The 15,942-nt window shown below is 44.5% G+C and overlaps 2 protein-coding genes across 2 annotated transcripts in view; one reads left to right on the forward strand and one right to left on the reverse strand.

The window, feature by feature from the left end:
* The window catches only part of MTERF3 (mitochondrial transcription termination factor 3), a 37,518-nt gene that overhangs the window by 3,118 nt on the left and 18,458 nt on the right, over window positions 1-15,942 (reverse strand). The window contains exons 5-6 of the mRNA XM_066578366.1: window positions 5,413-5,560; window positions 853-924 (exon numbers count right to left, since the gene is read on the reverse strand). Of these exons, the coding sequence (XP_066434463.1) occupies window positions 853-924; window positions 5,413-5,560 (220 nt within the window). The remainder of the gene's footprint in view (window positions 1-852; window positions 925-5,412; window positions 5,561-15,942) is intronic.
* The window catches only part of PTDSS1 (phosphatidylserine synthase 1), an 80,770-nt gene continuing 70,240 nt past the window's right edge, over window positions 5,413-15,942 (forward strand). Inside the window, exon 1 of the mRNA XM_066578365.1 lies at window positions 5,413-5,550. Within this exon, the coding sequence (XP_066434462.1) occupies window positions 5,524-5,550 (27 nt within the window). The 5' untranslated portion in view covers window positions 5,413-5,523. The remainder of the gene's footprint in view (window positions 5,551-15,942) is intronic.

Here is a 15,942-nt window from a genome sequence, read left to right on the forward strand (position 1 = left end):
GTTACACTGAACGATTATTGTTCAGTTTCACACGATCCAGTGATGATCATTCCATGTAAAAGGACCCTTAGACTGCAGTGTCTATATACAGTGATATGTAGAAGCTGCAGAAGACAAACTGTGCAAAATTTTTAATTTAAATGCCACCCCAAAAAAGTGCCATATGGAATCTGAACTTGTGATCACTTGTAGAGCAGAATAGGCCTCAGAGTCTACTCCATAAAGCCTTTGTGCCCACATGGCCATCAGTTGCCTGTAGTAACTAGCAGTGTCCCCACATCCCTGTGACTTGGGAAGCCAAATGCCTAACAACAGACAGTGGATTGCAAAGATGCTGGAAGAGAGACACCAAGTGGCAGCCACTCGAAACTCAATTTTCAGTGGCAAAATAAAAACAAATAGAAGTATTTGAATGCTTACTTATCCTGGCGTTTCCCCATCTAGTGCTGCAGCCCTGCTGCCTGAAACCCAGAAGATGCAGCGGGCGGTCATGTGCCGTTTAATGTGAGGTGCCGCTTCTTTCCGGTTCCATGCGGCGGGCATTGGGGCTTTATTTTAAAACTTTTTTTTTTATAACAATTAATATACTGAGACCAGATGAGTAAAACATTACATGAAAAGGTTAGGGGAAAAAAAAGAGACTTTATGCTGCTGTACTAACCAGGGTGATACAATGTACCCATTGCAGCAACTTGTAACCTTCTTTTTTTTTTTTGGCTGCTTGACACATGGGACATTTAAACCAATGTGCCGGCCACCCCCTAACCCCCCACCCCCACCCCACACACAAAAACCCAGAAACTGAATAGCTTATGTAGAAGTGAAAAGAGAACTGAAAGATGCCGCCACAACCTTTAGATTCTCTTTTACAGGTTCCAGACTGCCAGTTATCATCCTTGGAAGACGCGTCACCAATTCTCGAGTCTGCAGGGAAGGTAAAACAGCAATGTCACCTCATACACATTCTGAGTAATAATAGCCACAGAGTCCTAAAGCCGCAGCACCGCTGTAATGTGACGGGTTTGGTTCTTGTTTCACTCATTTTATGGGTAACTTCTTCATCTGTGCAGTGCAGGGAAAAATAAATCAGTTGGTACCTCCAGGCTATCCGCTGCCGACGATCTCATTACATACTCGTTTATATTCTAATTAGGTCTCATGTGAACATCCAGGGAAGCTCAGCCGATTGACACATTAATATACAAACTGTCAAATGAATACAACATTCTGCACTCAAATTACTGGGTGGAGGCACATCTAAAAAAGACCCATCGACAGCAGTTTGCAGGGAGTAAGGCCTCATGTCCACGGGCAGATTGGATCCTGCCCGCGGCCGAGGACACTGCTTACCCATCCAGGTCTTCTGCGTGCCCGTCCGGGTCTTCTATTTTCTTCACTGCGGATGTGTGGGGAAGCCCTGGTCGCCGCACTTGCACAGTGGAGGTTTTGTTTTTAAACTCCTGCTTTCCAGCGATATCCGCAGCCCAGCCACAATTCAATTGCGGGCGGGCCGTGGAACGGACGGCTTCCATCGACTTCAATGGAAGCCGTCCATGCAGGAACCGCACTGAAATGGAGCATGCTGCGATTTGTTTTCCGAACCAAAACGTCCGCAATACAAATCCACATGCTTTAATTCAGCTGCGGGCGACCATGCTTCCCTATGGCGAGCTTGATTTACGGATCTTCTGCGCGGATTCCACAAATCAGATCCGCCTGTGGACATTGAGCCCAACTCTACAATAGGGCTTATTGACTAATAATGTCTAAAGGTACATTTACACAGAATGGATTTTAGTACTTATCCACACTAAAATCTGCAGCATATTTTCCACTGCGGTGTTTGTTGTCGATCCGCAGCCGATTTCCCCCCCATTAATTGAAGGGGTGACGTCTGCTGAAAAATTGCATCTAAATCCACACCAATTTCACTAGATGTGAACAGACCCTAAAAGTTAGACAGTGCAAGCTTGGCCTAGACTGCCTTAAGAAGTGCCAGATTTATCACAGCTCCGCTGAATGATACATCTGTCAGATGTTAAGACTGTCTAGGCCAAGTTGGCTTTGCTTATGCCAAAATTTTGGTGGAATTTAGCCCATGCATTATTTAAAAAAACAAAAAAAACAAAAGGAACGCCCATTTCTTGGACACAGCTAAAAAAAAGTGTCTAAAACAAACAGCAAATGTGGCACATAGCAGGTATGACTGTTTGCCGATACAATTTGCTCCGGTAGACTGTGAAACTTTCAACAGTAAATAAGCCCCACAATCTCTACACTGCATGACCCGAGAAACAAGTGGAAACGGCTGCAGGCATAATGGAGAGAAAACTCTAGATTGTACTTTTCTGAGTGTACGGCCATTGCTCTGGAAGTAGGGCTTTATTTTATTCCTTGAGGATTGGTCCAATTTTGGCCTTGAGGATTTTATTTTTTACTTCTCTACACAGTACGGCAGTCATCATTTTTTATTTTATAATCGACCTAGCAATTGTGTTGTTGTTTTTTTTTGCAAAAATACAAGTTTTTCAGTGGCGAGGATCCAAAATATGAGTACCGTATATACTCGAGTATTAGCCGACCCGACTATAAGCCGAGTCAATAAGTTTTACCACAAAAAACTGTTAAAACTTATTAACTTGAGTATAAGCCGAGCTAGACTCGAGTATATTGTAGGTAAAGAAAAAGTGCAATACTCACCTCCCAGCAGGCGTCTGTGTCCCCGGCGCAGTGGTCTCCCTGGCGGTACGGCAAGCTGCTTGAGAATTCTCCCCGCTGTCATCTCCCTGCTCGGCTTTGAATTCCCCCCACAGTCAGTGCTGTGTAAGTAAGCGCTGTGATTGGATCGAGTGCCAGCCAATCACAGCCGGTGCTCGATAAACCAATCACAGCCATTCAGTGATGTCATCCACTGAATGGCTGTGAATGATTGAGCGCCAGCTGTGGGAGACAATCACACTGGGGACACAGACGCAGGCTGGGAGGTGAGTATTGCAGGTTTTTGTTGTTTTTTTTTTTACCTCACTCGAGTATAAGCCGAGGAGGGCTTTTTCAGCATAAAAAAATGTGCTGAAAAACTAGGCTTATACTCGAGTATATATGGTATTTCTAAATCATTTCATTTAACGTTAACTACAAGCAGGAGGTAAACATTATAGGAGTGTTACTGTTTCAGGAAATAAGAGGTTATAATAAAATGTAAAGTTCCGCAGTTTTGTCACATTTCCTGTATTACATCCTCACATTTTTCAAAATCTCTGCTAGCTGTAATTTAATAAGAAACTTAATGGTTTACATGTAGTGAATGAAAACAGTCTTGGTCATGGTATGAGGACACAGGCAGAGAAAGGGAGGTCCGTGCACCCACAGTATGCATGGCTGCAGCGATCTCCCGAAGATCGGGCAGCGCACTCTACCAGCGCACTGCCAGATCATTAAGTCAGCAGAGAGGGGTCTCTGCATCTAATAGACCCCCCTGTCTCTGGATGATGAGGTGCAGACGCTTTTCAGCAAGATTTTGTCATTCACAGCCATTCAGTGAATTACATCACTGAATGGCTGTGATTGGTTAATCGAGCTCCGGCTGTGATTGGCTGGCGCTCGATCCAGTCACAGCGCTTACTTGCTGAAGCTGGGGGAATTCAAAGCCCCATTTGCAGAGAGAGATGACAGCGGGGAAGATTAGAGAGCAGCTTGCCGCACCACCAGGGAGACCATCGCGCGGGGGACACACACACCGGCTGGGAGGGGAGTATTGAGTTTGGTTTTTTTGGCTAGTTCCTCAATCAAGAATAAGCCGAGGAGGCTTTTTCAGCATAAAAAATGTGCTGAAAAAGTCGGCTTATACTCGAATATATACGGTAGTTTTTTTTTGGCTGCACTACTTTTATTTATTTTAAAGGATTTTTAACTTTTTAAAATTATTTTCTGCTGCTATCTTCTGACCACAATAACTTTTTTATTTTTTCGTGGACGTAGCTGTGCAAGGGCGTCTTTTTATGTGGGACGCTCTGTAGTTTCCATTAATGCCATTCTATAGTACATACGACTTTTTGATTGCTTTTTATTACATTTTTCTTGGAGACCGGGTGACCAAAAAAAAGCACAATTGTGGAGTTCTTTATTTTTTTTTTTCTGACGATGCTCACCGTGGGGGTAAATAATAGATTATTTTGATAGATCAGACTTTTACAGATGCAGCAATACCAAATATGTACTTTTGTTTTATTACTTAGATTCTTTTATTATAAATATGGCAAAAGTTATTTTTTTTAACTTTTATTATCTTTTCTTTTTTTTAATTTTAAAACTTATTTTTACTTTTTTTTTTTAGTCCTGAGAGGGAACATGAACTTGTGATGCTTTGATCGCTGTGGGTGGAGCTACAGCACTGGCCAGTAAACCAGCTTTGTGGAAGTTGTAGGACCTGTGAGCTGTGGGCGGAGCTACAGCGCTGGCCAGTAAACCAGCTCTATGGAAGTTGTAGGACCTGTGAGCTGTGGGCGGAGCCACAGCGCTGATCAGTAAACCAGCTCTATGGAAGTTGTAGATAACAGTCTGCTGCTGTGTTTACTGCGGAAGTGATGTCTTTAAACGCAGCTGCAAATCAGTATCTGTACGGGATAAAAGCTACAAGTTGCCACTACTTAGCCGTACCTCCTAGATTCCAGCATTTTCAGAATTTCTATTTTGTGCCCAGAAAACCCCTTTAAGTTCTGTATAAGTGCCAGGTAGCCATCCCATGGACTGCTCACACGGGAGCAAATAGCATTCAAGTGAATGGAGTTGGAGCGGCCCAAGATCATTCTGGCCCACCTGCCTCCATTCACAGTAAACAGGAGGGCTCCTTTTTACACGGTCTGATAGTCGCTCGGTTTATAGTTTTGCTAAAGACCAAATCGATTGCATCATGTGGGCGATTTCTCGCTCAGCGCCCTATCAGCAACCGCGTGCACACGGGATGATAACCGCCTGCATTCTAATCGCCACTTTACTTACTTGGCTGTCCACAGTCATAAGCATATAAAGACAGTACGTGTGTCAATTATGCAAGAAGATGCGGTTTTTTTTGCGTGGAAGTAAGCAATGAAAGTACTTTTAAATGACAGCAAGCAAAGTTCTTAAACACATGAAATGGATACAGAAAGTATATTGGAAAACTTTTCATTGTACAACGACTCATTTTGTTAAAAACTAGAATGACCCTTTTTAATGTTATGGTGTGCGAGATACAGATTTATCGTGTGCTTAGGATGAATCATGACATCAGGACACAATGCGATGCAGAACTTCCTTACTTGAATAGATTAGTAAGTGAGGATTGCTGTAGGTGGCGCTGTACTCCACAGTGTATGACTGATTAAACACAGGAAAAGCAAACCCTCCGAGTGTCTGAAGCCGTCACATTCTTACCTTCTCGCCACTGAGCCCCAGCTGTGTCTGGAAGAAGCCCAGGCGGTTGTCCAGCCTCTCCACAGAAAAGTTCAGTAAATAAGGGGCGCGGGAGATCATTCTTGCGATCGCATGCCTGCTGAATTTTTTAGAGCTCAGGTAAGACACCCTGCAACAAGAACACGGCATGGATTACCGAGGGAACTCCAGACAGGTGTGAGGTGGTGCCGGCTATAGTTTCAGTAAAGACGTCTTGCTCCTTTGGGTGCTGTCACACTTCAAAAACTGCATTAAAAAACTTCTTTGGAGTGGATTTGAAAAAAAAAAAAAAAAAAAAAAAAGAGCAGGAGAAACCGAATCTGTCCAAAAATATATATTTTCTGTCTTTTTACGATTCACATCTGATTTTGGCTTTGAAATCAGCATCAAAAAACCTAAAACCCAACGGGCATGTGGGACAGCACCGCAAAGGAATGGGGCTTCAAGCAGGGGTTAGCAGAAATAATATGAATGAACGCAGCAGAAAATAATTATGTGGAAATTACAATGTTTTGTTCCATTTACTTAAGGGCGGGACTATTTAAAGAGCCACAACCCTAAAATACAAACAGTCTTTTTCACAAGAGGCAAATATTTACAGATATGTACAAAAAGGTTGTCAAATCCCATACCCCGATGCATTATTGGTAATAGCGAGATGAACTCTATTGGCTTATTCAAGAAGAAGAGCTCTATAAAGGGTCATTTTATTAGAGACACCCATCTAGTAGCAAGTTGGACCATCTTCTGGATGGCAGTGATTCATCATGGCATAGATCCCACTAGGTGTTGAACTCTTTCTGCAAGAATATCGGCCCCTACGGACAGGATGCTCTCTTGCAGTTGCTGCAGATTAGACAGTGGTACTGAGATGTTTTGACCAGCTGACAGGAAGGGGTCATCAATTCATGCTGCTTGTACCAAATTCTGACCTCCCATCAGCACAGAGTAACAGCAATCTGGATTTATCTGATAAGAAAGTCCAAGTACCCTGCGTTACTATAAACTTAACCCCTTACTGACCAAGCCTGTTTGTGTCTTAATGACCAGGTCAAATTTTGAGAAATCTGACATGTGTACTTTAACATAGAATAGCTCCGTAAAGATTTTGCATACCCAAGTGATTCTGACATTGTTTTTTCGCCACATGTTGTACTTCATTTAGGTGGTGAAAATAGTCCGATATAATTTGGGTATATTTATTAAAAGTGCCAATATTGGGAAAATTTTGAAAAGATTATCGTTTTTTTCACATTTTCAATTGTAATATATCAAATATGTGCAAACACACTGTACAAACTTTTGCTAAGATATATATTTCCATCTATTTACTTTATTCTGAATGCACATTTGAAAAACTTTTATGTTTTTTTAACCATTTAGGGGACATACAAATTTAACATTACTTTTCAGCATTTTGAGGAACACTTTATTTTCCTGCACCAAGCCAAGATAGCGAAGGCTCATAGGTGTCAGAATAATAGATACACCCACAAATGACCCTATTTTAAAAACTACACCCCTTAATGTATTCACTGACTGGTGTCATGAGTATTTTGACCCCACAGTTTTTTTCAGGAATTAATTCAATTTAGAGGAGAAAAAGTAAAATTTTATATTTTTGCAAATATGTCATTTTAAAGACATATTTTTTTTCTATAGTTTACATGAAAATGAGGATTTACACCCCAAAATGGATCCCCCTGTTTGTGCTGTGTTTAAAAATATACCCAATGTGGCCCTAATCTTATATCTGAATGCACAACGGGGCCCAAAATGAAAGGAGCAGTCAGTGTCTTTCAGAACAGAAATTTTGCTTGAAGGCGTTTTAGCCCCCATAGCACACATGTAGAGTTCTTGAGCGCCCAAAACCATTTAACTCCTTCCCGCTCCTGGACGTACCTGGTACGTCATGGCAGCCTGGTACTTCCCGCAACATGACGTACCTGGTACGTCCTGGAGATAGCACGGGATCACATGTGATCCCGCGGTATCCCGCAGCGGGAGCCAGCTGTCAGTCACAGCCGGCGTCCCGCTCCAACAGCGGGGGGACATCGGAGATGCGCCCGCCGCTGGTAACCCCTTCCCTGCCGCGATCTAAGTAGATCGCGGCAGGGAAAGAGTTCACAGAGGGATCGCGATCCCTGTGTGTCTCCGGCCGGAACTCGCGATGTTATCGCGAGAGCCCGGCCTGTCACCATGGCAACAGGACGCCAGACACTGGCGTCCTGTATTGCCTGTGCCTATAATCGCTGTACAAGCGATAAGGCATGGCAGAGCAGTAGCTCTGCCATGCCTTATGACAGCGATCATAGGCACAGTGATGTAAGTCCCTCAGAGGGACTCAAATAGTATAAAAAAAAAGAAAAGAAAAGTGTAAAAAAAAGAAAAATGTAAAAAAAAAAAATGTAAAAAACCCCTTTTTTATGCTTTTTCTAATATTAGCATAAAAAAAGGGAAAAAAAACGAAAACCCCACATATTGGGTATTGACGCGTCCGTAACAACGTGTACAAAAAGTTGAACACGCTTTTTATTTTGTACGACAAAAAGCGTAAAAAAAAACGCTAAAAAACAGAGGCAAAATGCTAATTTTTAGCATTTTGCCTCACAAAAAATGCAATAAAAGTGATCAAAAAAGCCGTACATTTCCCAAAATGGTACCAATAAAAACTACAGCTCGTCTCGCAAAAAATAAGCCCTTAAAGAGCTCCGTACATAGAAAAATAAAAAAGTTACAGGACTTTGAATGCAGCTATAGAGAAAAAAAAAAGATTTCCAAAAAAAGGGGGTTTTATTGCAAAAAAGTGTAAAAACCTAAAAAAAAATATAACAATTTTGGTATCGTTGTTACCGTACCGACCCGCAGAAAAATTTTAGTGTGTCATTTACGCTGCATGATTAACGCTGTAAAAAAAAAAAAAAAAATCTATGGCAGAATTGATGCGTTTTCTCTCCCTGTTATCATTAAAAAAAAAAAATAAAAAATTTACGATATTGTCTATATACCCAAAAGTGGCACCGATAAAAACTACAGATCGCCACGCAAAAAACAAGCCCTTACACGGCCACGTCCACGGAAAAATAAAAAAGTTATGTCTTTTGAAAAATGGAGATGGAAAAATACCAAAAAATCGCTTGGTCCTCAACGCCAAAATAGGCCATGTCATTAAGGGGTTAAAACCCCCACAAATGACCCAATTTTGAAAACTAGAAAACAATACACAGTTAAAAAAACTCTGCGCTGCCAGAGATGGTGAAAATAAAAAGATTCTATGTCTCTATTTTTTCATGTAAAAGATGGTAAACCGACACTTACTTTCTAGGAGGGGGGTATGTAATGCAGAATCCCCCTCCTTGTAGTGAAGACTCCAAATGATTAAACCAATCTTCATACGACCAATATATGAGAAAGATTCTTTCACCGGTTTATTAATCCTTCTTAAAACCTCACTGCCGTGAGTGTAAAACACACACGTGCAGAACAGACAAACACAAATGCCGTACGTGTGCCACACACACGTGTAGAGCGGACAACGCGTTTCAGTACCTCCACGGTACCTTTCTCAAGTCCAATAAACAATAAAAGCAACAAACACCGATATAAATACCTTTAGGAAAGGAGATGTCTTCACTCCGGTCGGTCCCTGGGTAGCGCCATATTGGTGGGCGGAGTTAATGACCTCATACATGGGTGGAGTTACTGACGTGGTTGAGGGGATCCTCCTTTGCTTTCACTCCCCGCTCCGTTACAGGGAATGCACGGGGCGGGGTTTTAGACATAAAACCTACGTCAGTGAGAGGCGGGACTTGTGGCACAAAGATGAATGGAACAGGATTATGTCAGTCCTTTGCTTTCACTCCCCGCTACGTTACAGGGAATGCACGGGGCGGGGTTCTAGACACTAAGACCTACGTCAGTGGGAGGCTGAGCTTGAGACACACAAATACATGGAACGGGTTTATGTCAGCTAAAGATAAAGTTTCCGACACCCGAAGCCTCTCCTTAGGAGTGCAAGAAGTCCTCTTTTGCTTTCACTCCCTTACCTCGTTACAGAGGATGCATGGGACAGAATCTACTAAGTGGAACATAGGACAAAAGCGAGTGAAAGCAAAGGAGGATCCCCTCAACCACGTCAGTAACTCCACCCATGTATGAGGTCATTAACTCCGCCCACCAATATGGCGCTACCCAGGGACCGACCGGAGTGAAGACATCTCCTTTCCTAAAGGTATTTATATCGGTGTTTGTTGCTTTTATTGTTTATTGGACTTGAGAAAGGTACCGTGGAGGTACTGAAACGCGTTGTCCGCTCTACACGTGTGTGTGGCACACGTACGGCATTTGTGTTTGTCTGTTCTGCACGTGTGTGTTTTACACTCACGGCAGTGAGGTTTTAAGAAGGATTAATAAACCGGTGAAAGAATCTTTCTCATATATTGGTCGTATGAAGATTGGTTTAATCATTTGGAGTCTTCACTACAAGGAGGGGGATTCTGCATTACATACCCCCCTCCTAGAAAGTAAGTGTCGGTTTACCATCTTTTACATGAAAAAATAGAGACATAGAATCTTTTTATTTTCACCATCTCTGGCAGCGCAGAGTTTTTTTAACTGTGTATTGTTTTCTTGTTTTTGGGGGCTCTCTACTGGGAACCCCTTTTCACCCTGCAGCTCTCCCTAAGTTGAGGGGATTTGAGATCGGTGACTTCAGAAAGGAACAACAGGACCTTGTGGCGCACATTCCATTTGTTTTTTTAATTTTGAAAACTAGACCCCTTAACAAATTTATCTAGGGGTTTACTGTCCATTTTGACCCCACACTTTTTGAATAAATTCAAGCAAAGCAAAAAATTGTGATTTTCGTTTTTTTGGCAATTCTGTCATTTTAAAAACAGCTTTTTTTGTACAGCACACACATGAACGAAAACTTGCACCCCAAAATGGATACCCCTGTTTGTTTTGTGCTCAGAGACATACCCATTGTGGCCCTAATCCTCTGTCTGGATGCACAACGGGGCCCAAAATGAAAGGAGTAATCAGTGGCTTTCAGAACATAGATTTTGCTTGAAGGCCTCTTATGCCCCATAGCACACATGTAGAGTTCTTGAGCGCTCAAAACAATAGAGGACCCCCACAAATGACCTTATTTTAAAAACTAGACCCCTTAACGCATTCATCTAGGGATGTACTGTGTATTTTAACCGTACAATTTTTGAATAGATCTAAGCAAAGCAGTAGGAAAAAATTACGATTTTCATTTTTTGGGCAATTGTGTCAATTTAAGAACATTTTTTTTCGTACAGCACACAAATGAATGAAGACTTTAACCCCACAATGGATACCCCTGTTTGTCCCGTGTTCAGAACCATACCCCTTGTGGCCCTAATCTACTTAAAGGACACACGGCTAGGCCTATAATGAAAGGAACACCCGTTGGATTTCAGGGTACAGATAGTCCCCGACTTGCGAACATTCGACTTGCGAATTTCGCTAGATACGAACTATCTGTTTTGCACAGTATGATGTAATGCTATGGCATTACATCATACTGTGCAGGGACCGGGCAGGCTTCTATCAAGCCTGATAGAAGCCTGTCCGGTCACATCGCGGTTGCTGGGCAGCCGGGGGCTTTCTGAAAGGCCCTAGGGCTGTCTATGCAGAGCGCCTAGCAAGCCGTGCGCTTGATGGGCACTCTGCATAGACAGCCCTGGGGCCTTTCAGGAGGTCCCCGGCTGCCTAGCAACCACACAGCGTCCCGCGATCTCATCGTGGGACGCTGTACGGGCCCCCTGAACTTCGGGTGCAGGCTGTTTCTTACAGCGGGCACCCGGCGGCAGCAGTTCCGACGAGCCGCGCCGCTCGTCAGAACTGTTAACACTTTAAATACCGCTGTCAGAGCGGTATTAAAGGGTTAACAGTTCCGACAAGCGCCACGGCTCGTCGGAACTGCTGCCGCGGGGTGCCCGCTGTAAGAACAGCCTGCACCCGACGTTGTATGGAGCGGGATCCACCCGCGATCCCGCTCCATACTACTACTTGTTCGACTTGCGAACAAAACGGACTTGCGAACGGGCTCCCGGAACGGAACCTGTTCGCAAGTCGGGGAGTATCTGTACAACTGAATAAATTCCAGGTCCGATCGCCCACTTATAGAGCCATTAGGCAGCCAAAACGATAGGGAACCCGCACAAATGACCCCATTTTGAAAACTAGACCCCTTAACAAATTCATCTAGGGTTATACTGCGTATTTTGACCCCACAGTATTTGAATGAATCTAAGCAAAGCAGAAGGAAAAAACTACGATTTTCAATTTTTTTGGCAATTTTTTCAATTTAAAAACTGTTTTTTTTGCACAGGGTACATAGGAATGAAGACATTCACCCCAAAATGGATACCCCCGTTTGTCCCGTGTTCAGAAACATACCCATTGTGGCCCTAATCTACTTATAGGGCCCATGGCAAGGCCTATAATGCAGGGAACATCCGTTGGATTTCAGGGCACAACTGAATAAATCCCAGGCCCCATTGTTCATTTGTACGGAATAAAAATTGACTCCCTAAAAATATCCCCCCTCCCCCACACACTCAGCGCCCTTTTCGGCATTCCCCAAATCTTAGATAAAAGTAATAATGTGAACTGTGTGGTATTTCCGAAGACAGAGGTAATTACGGAGGCTGGTTGGAATGGGCACATGGGGCAAGAAAACCGGGTATCCCCCCCTCCTCTCATGCTTTTTGGGGGGTATTTCGTGACCTCAGTAGCGGGGATGGGGTGTAAAAAGTGGCGTTCCATGAGTCCTCGTAAGCTTGCGGAGATGCAATGGTCTCGCACAGAAGGCGCTCAACAAGCTGCTCCTGGAACTGCAGGAAGGCGAGCGTTCCCGAGGCTTCTTGTAAAATACGTATTACAGGTAGCGGTCTGAATAATGCCGGGCTCACGCAGCCGTAGGTGGAATCCGCTTGTGGAGGCCCGCAGCGAATCCCAGCTGTGACCCTGCGTACGGCCGCGTAATGTACTGCGCATAACTGCCTACTCACACAGGCGGTCATTCGCAGTACAAATTTTATTTTTTGTTTGCATTTCCCGCACCGTCGCTTAGCGATGACACAGATACCCGCAGCCCGTATACAATGTAGTAGCGTATGGGCAGCGGGTATATTCATGACCATGGAGCACAATGGGCTCTACGTTGCGGATATCCAGAGTGAAATAGAACCTGCTGCGTTTGCTTTTCTGCGAGTGGATTACGCAATTCCGACCCACTAATGTGAGCGGAATTGTGTAATCCAATGCGAATGATCAGCGTATTACCGCGGATCAGACGCATGCAGAATCCATAATTCCTATCCGGTCATGTGAGACCGACCTATGTTAGATCGCTACTTTTTTATTACATGACTGGGGACTGCTCAACGAGGCCACCCGTCACTGCTCCAGGCTCTTGGCGACCAGTGGTCGCTGAGAGCAAGGAGATTTTAGGTTTCCTGGGCTCCCCAACTCCTGCGCATGTGTCCGGCATTTTGCCGGCGGTCGCATGTGCAGAATCCAGCAAGGTTCACAAAGGAGGATCGCGTCGGGGTTCAAATACGGAGGCCTCCGGTAAAAAGTTTCATCTCCTCACTGATCGCATCGGTGAGGGGAGATGAAACTTCATTTTTTTTAAAAACTTTTGCGTGACCGCCATTATCCATTGTATAACGGCCAACACGTGACCAGGAACCGCTCACCACGGCCCCCGGGGAAAGCTCCAGGCTCTTGGCTAAGTTTTGTAGCCAGGAGCAGGGAGAATTTAAATTACCCTGGCAATCCACAGCTTTTGCGCATGCGTCCGCCATTTTGGCGACGGGCGTGTGCACAGAAGCTGGGGTAAGGTCCGCAGATAAATCCGGGGGCCTTATGTACGTACTTTCATCCTCCCTCACGGATATGATCCGTGAGGGGGAGATGAGACGGAAGCTTTTTGAACTTTTTTTTTTTTTTTTTTAAACTTTTTTATACTTTTTTTTTTTTTTACTTTACATGATCACTGTTATCCATTGGATAACAGTGATCATGTCCCTGGTGAAATCTCTCTGCTCCTGGCTACACATGGCAGCCAGGAGTAGAGGGATTTTGAATTTCCCGGGGCTCGAGCCCCTCTGTGCACGCGCCCGATGTCAATCATCGGGCGCGCATGTGCAGACGGGGACTTCGGGTCCCGGAACACCGGGGAAATCTGCGGTCCCCGGTAACATCTCCTGGTTCCCAGTTACCTTCAGGAGCCGGGAACTAGGAGATTTTGAATTTGCCGGGGGCTCCCGGGCTTCTGCGCATGACATCATCCGTCTGCGCGCATGCGCAGAAGAGCGGCGGCGGGTCCGGGAGGACTCCGTCACCGCAGATGACCCCGGAGAAGGCGGGTGAGTAATTTCAGCTGTCCTGTTGAATCCGATTCATCAGGGCAGCTGAATCTTTAACTTTTTAAAAACTTTTTATCACTTTATTGCGATCGGCGCTATCCATTGGATAGCGCCGATCGCAATGTCGGGGGGGGGGGGTCTACGCAGCCCGGGATGACAGCTCCATGCTGTCGGCTACCTGCGGGCACCGACAGCATGGAGCTGTCACGTCCAGTGCCCACGGGGCTTTATTCTCTGCAGGACACATGTTTTTACGTTCTCAGAGAATAAAGCCCACTTGGGCAGGACGCAAAAAGGCAATGGGCTGGTCACTAAGGGGTTAAAGGGGGATTCCCTTCTAAGCTTTTCATGGCCGAGATGGGAAAATCCGTCCGCTCTGTTCCGCCAACCTGTTGGAAAGAGTCGGGTGCTTAGCGCAGCAATGTTTCCTTAGCTCTCATTGAAGTAAATGAGAGCTATGGAAACAGCGGAACACAGTGCGCGGCGCCATTTCTGTAGCTCCCATGTACTTCAATGAGAGTTAAGGAAACATTGCTGCGCTAATTATTCGGCACTTTCTAATAAGTAGGTGGAACAGATCGGCTGGGTTTTCCCATCTTGGCCATGAAAAGTTTAGCAGGGAATACACCTTTAAAAGGTAAAATCATGGCAGCCACTAGAGGGAGCTTATTGAATACGGTCTTATGCCAGTCTTTAGCAGCAGTGAGGTGAGCAAAGAGGCACCAAGTTTATGAAGTAACGGTAGTACACGCAAAGGTTTTGGTGTAAATTAGTAAATGTTTCAAGCATTCAGAGGCGCTTCCTGCTAAGCCCCGCCCACTTTAGAAAACTGGAGAGAGAAGTGCAGAAGAATAAAAAAAAATATATAAATTAGCACCACCGTGACATAAACTATTTTGGTACACGGACTACAATGCACTCTACCCCGTATCTTCAATTTAGAGCTCTGCGTCAGCAAAAATAGCTCCAACCCTTAAAAAAATTTTAAGTAAAAAAGAAGAAAAATCTAAACAGAATGTTGAAGCTATTGAATTTAAAAAGGTAAAATAGTGTTGCAGGACAAACAAGTCTGTCACTGCTTCTGCAACACGTAAGGAACACCCTACATGTATGAGGCTCCACGAAAATCCCAGAAAAAATAGCACTGCGTCCGGCCATATCTCATCCCTGAAAATGCATGGAGCTACCGCAGGCTATAGGTTCTGTTCAGGTCAAGCATGGCTCAGATCCAAGACTTCCACGTTAGTGACTGTTCAGCTCCTAGAATGAAGCCGAATAAAGAAGGGGTGTAACGCAAGTGTGAACGAGCCCTTATGTATAGGTGTTCTCCATTACACTGATTACCAGTTGTGGTGTTCTTTATTAACTCAACTAATTCCGAATCGGTCGTCAAATGCAGATAAAATGATTCCCCAATAATTCAGCTGTGAAGTTAAAGCAGTTGTTCAAATTATGCAAGTTTTAAAACTTTTTAACTTTAGGATATGCCACTATACTCGTTCGATCCAGCACCACTGCGCTATGTTTTCCCGGCGGGGTTTTATTACATATGGCAGCTTCATCAATTTCATCAGGCCAACAGGATGCACTGGTGCAGCAACCAAGGCAGAAGGCACACCACTGAGGGGATGGCAGAGTAGCTATTTAGGGTTGTCACTACCAACTCCTCCCCTGAGGGACACGTGTGACCCTTGTCCAAGGCCTTGACAGGCCTCTCCAGGAAACGCTAGTGAAGTGGTTGCCTGAATAAGTTGTGTCGTGGACTTGTAGAGTTTTGTTACGGGTGACGCCACCGTTCCCTACTCCACGGGACCTCCGATGGGAAATAAGAAAGTCCACACACGGGTTAACTTGACAACACTCAGTTGCTAGGAACGGTCAACAACCGGAACTTTACTTGCAATACATATCTTGACACGGGCTTACAAGTTGTAGACAAATTCACACACCAGTGCAGGAAACAATTGAAAAGGTTAGGCAGGAAAAACAGGGCGAAACCGGGCCTACAATCTAGTTATCTGTAGGACTCCCTCCCCCCTGAACACACTCCGGAGGAGGACAAGAACACTCCTCTGAACACTCACTTCTGTAGGATTCTAGACACTGT

This window comes from Eleutherodactylus coqui, chromosome 9, assembly GCF_035609145.1.
Source record: "Eleutherodactylus coqui strain aEleCoq1 chromosome 9, aEleCoq1.hap1, whole genome shotgun sequence".
NCBI lineage: Eukaryota > Metazoa > Chordata > Amphibia > Anura > Eleutherodactylidae > Eleutherodactylus > Eleutherodactylus coqui.